The sequence below is a fragment of the Hydra vulgaris genome, chromosome 02, assembly GCF_038396675.1.
Source record: "Hydra vulgaris chromosome 02, alternate assembly HydraT2T_AEP".
Taxonomy (NCBI): Eukaryota; Metazoa; Cnidaria; class Hydrozoa; order Anthoathecata; family Hydridae; genus Hydra; species Hydra vulgaris.
Genome location: NC_088921.1, coordinates 336,710 through 345,343, shown reverse-complemented (window position 1 = coordinate 345,343; position 8,634 = coordinate 336,710). Strand labels below are relative to the sequence as shown.

Genomic DNA, 8,634 nt, shown 5'->3' with positions numbered 1-8,634 from the left:
TAAGGAAACCGTCATTTACTTTATCCAGCTGATTATTTCTAGTTTTTGTACTAGTTTTTTAAATAAATTGAATTTCAATATCTATATAACTTTTAAAGAGCAGATTTTATAAAAAAACGCATGATATGTATTTACACTTTAATAAAAACTAAAATATATATATATATATATATATATATATATATATATATATATATATATATATATATATATATAAACTTATATTTATAGCCCTAATTCAATGCTAAAGATAGTAATTTTTTGCAACTTTTCTGTAATATTAATTCTATATTTGTTTTTCTCACACACTTTGTAAATATCTTTACTCAATATATATACATTTGCAAATACCCCCGAGGGTATAATAAACATTATAAACGTTATATACAATGTAATAAATGACACACCCACAACGTTCCTTCTGTCGCAATACAACAATAGTTTATATATAATACAGTTATTTACACTAATTACAACACCCCTTGATCTCTAGATCACAAAGTCCGCATACTTATTCGGAAACCTCCGCACTCGCGTCGATCTTCGGAGATTTAGGTTATCCGCGATGGGTTCTTCCGATTCTCTGATAGACTAGTCAGCTACAATGGGAGCAGGACGATCGTCCGACATGTGTCTCGGCAATCCATCGATTTCTACCGAAACTCCTCGTCTTTCATCTGAGACTCTTCCTCTGTTCCATTCGCTCGTGCATTTTGAGTCAGGTGGTTTTACAAATACTTCTTGTCCTTGTGTATAGTTGTGGAGAACTTCCGCGTTAGTTTTGGCAGAAATTGTGTGTGGTTTCCACTCGTAGGAAAATATAGCTTTGTAGGGGAGCGATGTTTCCTCGCCATTTTTTCTGAGAGCTATGTTATACCAATATACCATTTTTAACGGGTCTTTGCCACTTCTGGCTGCCATGCGCTTGATTGTGCGATGATGACGTTCAACAATTCCATTTCCAGATGACCTGTAAGCGCAACGAAACAAGATGGACACTCCCCAATCTGCGCATAATTCACCAACGAGTTTTGAGCGAAAAGTCTTGCTGTTGTCAAGTAGAACTTGCCACAGAGGTCCTCTTTCTCGGAATATTTCTTCTAAATGGAAGCACACTGTTGTTTCTTTCTCGTTCTGTAGCCTTCTCCAAATTGCAAACTTGCTCCTTTTTCCACAGTCAATAATAGACAAGTAAATCTCTGATTTGTAGTGGGTTATGTCAATAGCCAAACGATGCCAGCTCTTTCCAACTTCAAGATTTCCTTCTTCCCATCTAATCGGCGCAGGATCCACCGATAAACATCTTTCGCAATTTTTCACGACTGATTCAACGTCTTTTCTGCAAACTTTCTCCTTCGGATATGTTTGTTTCATCAAGTAAAGTGTTTGATTGACTCCAAAGTGATGAAGATTATGAAACGACTATACATCAGGCGGTACAATGTTTGCTGTCATTGCAGAATGGTTTGCATGCAGCCAGTTCTGTGGTACCCTCGTAAGAGCATCGGCTTTGTTTTCTGCTGACTTTACCAGGAAAAGTTTTAATTTTATATTGCACTCCTTCACAAGGTCTTCAATTAACGACAACCGGCGATGGACAAGTGGTTCTCCCAGACCGTGTACTCGAACGGGTTTGTTAACGATAATTAAGGAGCTCAACCAACCGACAACAGTAGCCGAATCACACTTTATGTTAATACATAATCCCCATTTTGTTCCTAGATTAATTCCTTTTATTACGGCTTCTAACTCTGCAAGATTAATGTGAGCCGTATCATCTTGTTTCCTCAGCCACGAACAGTCTTTTACTATTTCCCCAGCCACTTCCAAAACTAAGCCAAAAGCTAAACTGCTTGCATCGCACCACACTGTTGCTTCAGAAATGTTTTTGACGTTCCATGACCCATGAACGGGATCTTCCTTTGTAAGTCTTTCATTCAAACTGCTTACTAATTTAACAACTCGTTCGTTCACCAAAGAGTCCCATCCACAACTACTCGAAACTCTTTTTAGATAGCTGCACGAAGGACGCAGACAATTTGCTATTGGAAAATGTCCGGTCAGCTGTCCGCACCAAGAAAAGATTTGCCGACGTGTCATTTTTCCTTCCGGAACTTTGGGTATGTTGTCACGTTTCCAACGGACTTGGTTGCATTGTTTGTACACTCGCAATCCAAGCACACGACCACCGACAAGTTTTTCTGGCAACTTAGAATCAGAGCCATATTTTTTCAAGAGCTCTTGAACTCTGCAACTTGACACTATGTTATTATTGACAATGATATCATTAATAAATGAATCCGTCCCAGACTCGACAAATTTATCTAAGGATAGTACCTTTTTTAAGATTTTAGTCATTATTCTGGGCGCCACATTTAAACCAAAACCCAATCTTGTTAGACAGTAACGCTGCCCTTCATATTCCACAACTTGATATTTCCATAATGCTTCGTCGACACGAATTTGCAGGTACGCTTTCTTTAAGTCGATTATCTCAAGATTTTCTCCCAACTTTCTCCAGTTGCGAAGTATGGTACTGCAAACATCCCCATCTGCAGTATGACTGGATACAAATTGATTCAACTCCCGGTAGTCCATCACCGGACGTATTTTTAACTTATTTCGTTGAGTTACTGCCATCAATGGAATGATGCCATTACATCTCCCTTCAAATGGTTTCAGCCATCCCTGTGCTATCCATTCACTTATTTCCATTGCGTACTCACTTTTAACGTCCTCAGAGATATGATAGTTTGGAATTTTGTTAGTTAAAGTTGGTGGTTCCATCAGCCATTTCCAAGATACGCTCCAACTGTCATTTTTGAATTCTGCTACGAAGTCTTTATCAATCAGCTTTAGAATAGTAGACGAGGGTACTTCACTCGTTTTTTCTTGAGAAACAGCAGTAGCACCGATAGTTAGTTGTTCCACATTGAAGTTTATGGTTTCGCCGTCTCTCCCGACTTGGACACCTCCAAGCAGTCGTATTGCGTCCATACCAAGTAGCATTTGATATTCGGGAACAATGTCTGCCACCAGGCATTCCAAATCGATGGTGGTATCATTGATAGAAAGATTAACAACAATCTGGTGTTTTATTTCAATTGAGTTTCCATTCATCATAACAACCTTTTCTCTTGCGAGTTTGACATTTTTTGCGTTTACAATTTCCCGACTTAAAATGGATTTGGAGCATCCAGTATCCAACAATGCTTTTATTTTTCTTCCATTAACATATACGCAGAGAGTTGGCGGTTTTAAATTTTGTGGGAAGCCGCTCGCACAAAAACGGGTGGCTTCCCTTCCACGTTTTTTGAGTTCGTACACTTTTTATAGCAGTGCAGGGCCAGGTGATTGTCCATTCCACATACAAAGCACCTCTTCTTGTCAATTTCTTCGCTACAATTTCGACTGATATGTCCATCCTCGCAGCAAAGGTAGCAAGTTATGGTCTTTCTTCCGCGTCCTTGAGGAACCTGCCTTGGACTGATGGCAACAGGATTCACGCAACTAACAAAACATGATTCTTTACGACGTAAAATTACCAAACTTCTTGATTTTTCAGCGATCTGGTACAGCGACATTGTTGATATTGAGCATGCGGTTTGCAGCTGTTTTCTTGCTTCGTCAGGTAACCCGAGAATGAATGCGCACCTTATCCACTCTTCGCTTACGTGAGTTAATATTAGCTTGCTCAGCCTCGTTAATTCTGCGAGATATACGTCAACAGACTCGTTCTCTTTAAGACGGCGATTTACGAATTCTTCGTATGCTGTTAGCGGAGAAGCAGAGAAGGCAGTAGTCAGTGCATTTTTCACTTCTTTGTAGTCTTCTTTTATTTCATCACTAAGACCTTGATAAACGGCAAACGCTCCGCCAGAGAGAAATAATGGGAGCACCACATGCAACTCGTCAACTTTTTGAAGTTTTGCAACCAGTTCCAATTTCTGTATCCATTCTGAAAACTCACCCGAACCATCGTATTGCGACACCAAATCTGCAAACTTTATCACTATACTCATTGCCGAAATAGCTTGTAATATTAATTCTATATTTGTTTTTCTCACACACTTTGTAAATATCTTTACTCAATATATATACATTTGCAAATACCCCCGAGGGTATAATAAACATTATAAACGTTATATACAATGTAATAAATGACACACCCACAACGTTCCTTCTGTCGCAATACAACAATAGTTTATATATAATACAGTTATTTACACTAATTACATTTTCAGAAAAAATAAAAAATTGCAGACTTTTTGGACCAAATTTCGTATTTCTTCAAAAAAAGCTTTGGATTAGATTATCCCTATACCACAAAGTATAGGGATAATCTGGTTTACCACAAGTAATCTGATAAACCACGTGATATATCAGATATATGATAGTACAATAATGTAAACATATATCTGTATTCTTCCCATCAAATTTCTGCATTTTTCAGGTGTTTTAACGAGTACGAATTTATCGCATTGCTTAAAAAACTATACTTTTTCAAGAGTTTCAAGTGTTTTTTTTTGTTAAGTTATTCACCTCCCCAATTTCGAGACAGCCACTAAAGTCAAGGAGCCTAATTTCTAATTTTTTTTATGCGGTAATAAACTAATCTCAACTCTTTTAACTCCAAAATACAAACCTTGACGAACAAAATATAACTTAATACCAACAATGAATAAGTCAACGAGAATAACCAAGACTACATTGTCATTACTTGATAATATACTAACAATTTTCATAACTGTCGTTTAGGAACGGGCATAATCAAAACTGATTTAACTGATCACTTTCCAATATTCTTAATTATTGATAACATTACCCAAAACAATTCCCCCTCGAACTCAACAATTTTAACGCGACAGATCAATGAAAACTCCTTATTGTATTTTCAAACTCTTTTATCAGAAAATATCGATTTCAATCTTATTTTACGATCCCATGAAGTCAATAATACATATAAAATATTTTTAGTGCAATTCTGTAAACAGTATGACATAGCATTTCCTGTTAAAAAAATAATGATAAAATCCAAGTCTCTTTTAAACCACTGGATGACCAAGGGACTAATAAAATCGTCTAAGAAAAAACAAAAACTTTATAGTAAATATTTAAGGCATAAAACATATCAAAATGAAATAAACTACAAAAACTATAAAAACTTATTTAAAAAAACAATAAAACACTCTAAAAAAATTTATTATGCAAAGTTGCTGGAAAAAACCAACGACGACACTTAACAAACGTTGAGTATAATTAAACAAATAATTGGTAAAAATAAATGTGTAAAAAATAATCTCCCCTAAAAACTTTTAATTGACGGGGAAATGATTTATGAAAAAAAAAAAAAAAATAGCTGAAAAACTAAACTCATTTTTTCTTGAAGTAGGGCCGAACTTGGCGAGTAAAATTCCGCCAAGTACCATAAAGTTTGAATCTTATATTAAACCGTGTAATACTATTATGAAAGAATCTAATTTAAATCTAAGCGAGATAAGGAATGCTTTTAATAGTCTTAAAAGTAATAAAAGTGCGGGCATTGACAAAATTAGTGTAAATGTTGTTAAGTCAGTTTTCGATATTATTGAACCGTCATTATTTCATATTTTTGACCTATCATTAAAACTAGGTGTTGTGCTAAAAGAACTTAAAGTTGCCGTAATCACTTCGATTTTTAAATCTGGTGACGAAACTAATATTTCAAACCACAGACCTTTTTCCGTCTTACCTTGCTTCTCAAAATTATTGGAACGAATTATGTACAACAGACTTTTTAACTATTTGATGTTAAACAGTTTGCGGTAATCGAACTGATTAATCATTTATCAAATCCATTCAATAGTGACTATTTTACCTAAGGAGTTTTTATTGATCTGTCAAAAGCCTTTGACACTGTTAACCATAAAATACTTATAAAAAAAAACTGGAACTCAATGAAGTTAAAATTAAAACTTACTTTGGTTTGAAGATTACCTGGCGAACAGGTCACAATGTATTATTTATAAAAAAATTGAAAAAGAAAAACACATTACATAAGGTGTGCCCCAAGATTCAATCTTAGGACCATTATTATTTTTATTGTATATAAATGATTTATACTTAGCATCAAATATTTTAAATGTTATATTGTTTGCAGACGACTCCAATCTTTTTTATTCCAACAAAAACATAAAAGTTCTCTTTAATATATTGAATGAAGAATTATTAAAAATAAACGAGTGGTTTACAAGTAATAGGCTTTCTTAAAATGTAGAAAAAACTAAATTTATTCTATTCTCCAAACCTAGTAAAAGTTCCTTTAAAATTACCTAATCTTTTAATCAATAAAATATTTATTAAAAGGGAACCAATCATTAATTTTTTAGGAGTTATACTAGATGAAAATTTGTCATGGAAATCACATATAAAATACAGAGAAAATAAAATCTCAATAAATATTTCCATATTATATAAAACTACACCATATCTTAACACTGCTTCCTTGAAAAAAATATACTTTTCATTTATTAACACTTTTATCTCTTACTGTAATATTGTATGGGGTAGTACTAGTTATAGTAAATTTAAAAACATTTATAGTAAACAAAAACACGCATGCAGGACTGTATTTGGTGCGCACAGAACTTTTCATTGTGAATCTATTTTAAGGAAGCGTGGTTCCCTAAGTATCTATAAACTCAATATACACCAAGTTCAACAATTCATGTTTAAAATAAAACATGGACTTTCTCCTATTGTATTTCAGTCTTACTTTAGTGAAATCTTGCACAGGTATCCTACTAAATTTTCAATTAACAACTTTATTGTACCAAAAACTAATTTAAAACTTTGTTCTTACCAAATTCAATACCGTGACCGTTTCTATGGAAACACTTTTCAAAATTTATTACAAAAAAAAAATATTCAAAACATCTCTTTGGAACAATTCAGGAAAGAGTCACTTATTACAAAATGACTTTTATTTAAAATATCTCTTTTAAAATAAATGCATAAATAATATAAATTATCTAAAAAAATTGTTATTGACACTACTTCTCCTTTGTTGCAGTTTTATTTTTATTTAATTTTTTTTTGTTAAAAACTTTAATACTTTTATGTTGTTGTTAATCTTTAATATATTGCGTTATATTTCAACACTAATATTTATATTATATTAATATTTATATTGTAACTAACGTGTGTAAAATTCTTATTATGTACTTACCTACTTTTCATTTTTGTATATAAACTGACAATTTTTTAATGTAAATGGGGCTCGATGATAAGACTTTATTTATGTTTTTATAATTTATTTACTATTAATTATAGTTTATGTCTTCTGCTTGCTCCAGCTCTCTTGTTTATTAACACGATTTATTTTCATTGTAAATTTTAATATACGGCAAATAATAATAATAATAAAGAAAAAAAAAGAAAAAAAAAATCGAGCGCGGTGTTTTCAAAGACGTGGTATGGATTGAACTTGGAACTTCAAGCTAATGATGCAAGTGCTCTATTACTACACTACGACCGTCGTTGAAGATTATGTGGTACAAAAAAAAAAAAAAAAAAAATTAAGAAAAATATTTATTCATTATCCGAGTATTATACAATATTGAATGTATGATGGACTTTCAATAATATTAGTTGATTTGCTGTAAAACGTCTTTTAAAATTGCACATTTTCTTTCTATATTTTATTAATTTAAGAATTTTTTAGTCTAGATTGGAAAAAAAAACTCATAAAACAGTAGCCGTGATGCAGTTGGTAGAGTTATGGCGCTCACTCAAGAGGTTTGATGTTAGCTCTGGCTAAACAATCTTACGACACCGATATGAAAGAAGGCGTGCACTTCCTGGTTAAATGCTTTTCCACGGTACTCTGTGATAGATTGTCAAGTTTACTCTTTTTTAAAAAGTCCTTAATGTCTAATTTAAAAACCTTTTTAATATAGTATTACTGTAAAATCCCGATAAATGTAACCATTGAACTTTATGTAATTCGTAGTATTTTTAAATTTCCTTTGAATCCGGTTTTTCATAAAAATCAATAGCTAGAATGAGTCTAACCATTTTTTTTTGTCTCTTGGTTGTTTAAGAGTTTAAACAATATTTATGGCACGTTAATGTCAAGGTTAGGGGTCTTGTTAAAAATTTTTTTACTAAATCTAAGAAAGATGATGATCGGTGCTTTGGGTTTAAATAAGTTTTTCCTTTTAGAAATATAGCTTATTCTGCGAATGGTTATTTTTAAAAAAGTAATTTTATCTCATTTGATTGAAAAGGTATTGCCTAAAGTTTATTGAGCTGATCAACCAGCCTCAATAGGGTATCAATGGATAAACGATTATGCATGATATAGAACTTAAGCGTAAGTAAGCGTGTCTATAGTTTATAAATCTTTTATATTTTGTGTAGTGCTTAAAGTGTTTTAAGAAGTCTTCACGGTCTTGTCACAAAGTAGGGGAGACCGGGGCTAGTTGGCTCGGTTTTTACTCTATGAGCTCTGTAGCCCTAACAGTACACTTTTTTGAAAATATTAAAGTGTAGTCTTCAAGAGTATAAATTTGGGTAACTAACAAAATTTGCATTCATTCACAAAAAAAAAATCTTGGGGCTTTTCCGGGCCCTCAAAAAAAAAATTGCGCTAAT

The 8,634-nt window shown here is 33.0% G+C and overlaps 1 protein-coding gene across 1 annotated transcript; it reads right to left on the bottom strand.

Annotated features, from left to right (window-relative positions):
• Positions 1-1,422: 1,422 nt before the first annotated feature.
• On the bottom strand, positions 1,423-3,120 carry LOC136076869 (uncharacterized). The gene has a single exon (XM_065790503.1). It carries the CDS (start codon positions 3,118-3,120, stop codon positions 1,423-1,425), a length of 1,698 nt encoding a protein of 565 aa, XP_065646575.1.
• Between the last annotated feature and the right edge of the window lie 5,514 nt (positions 3,121-8,634).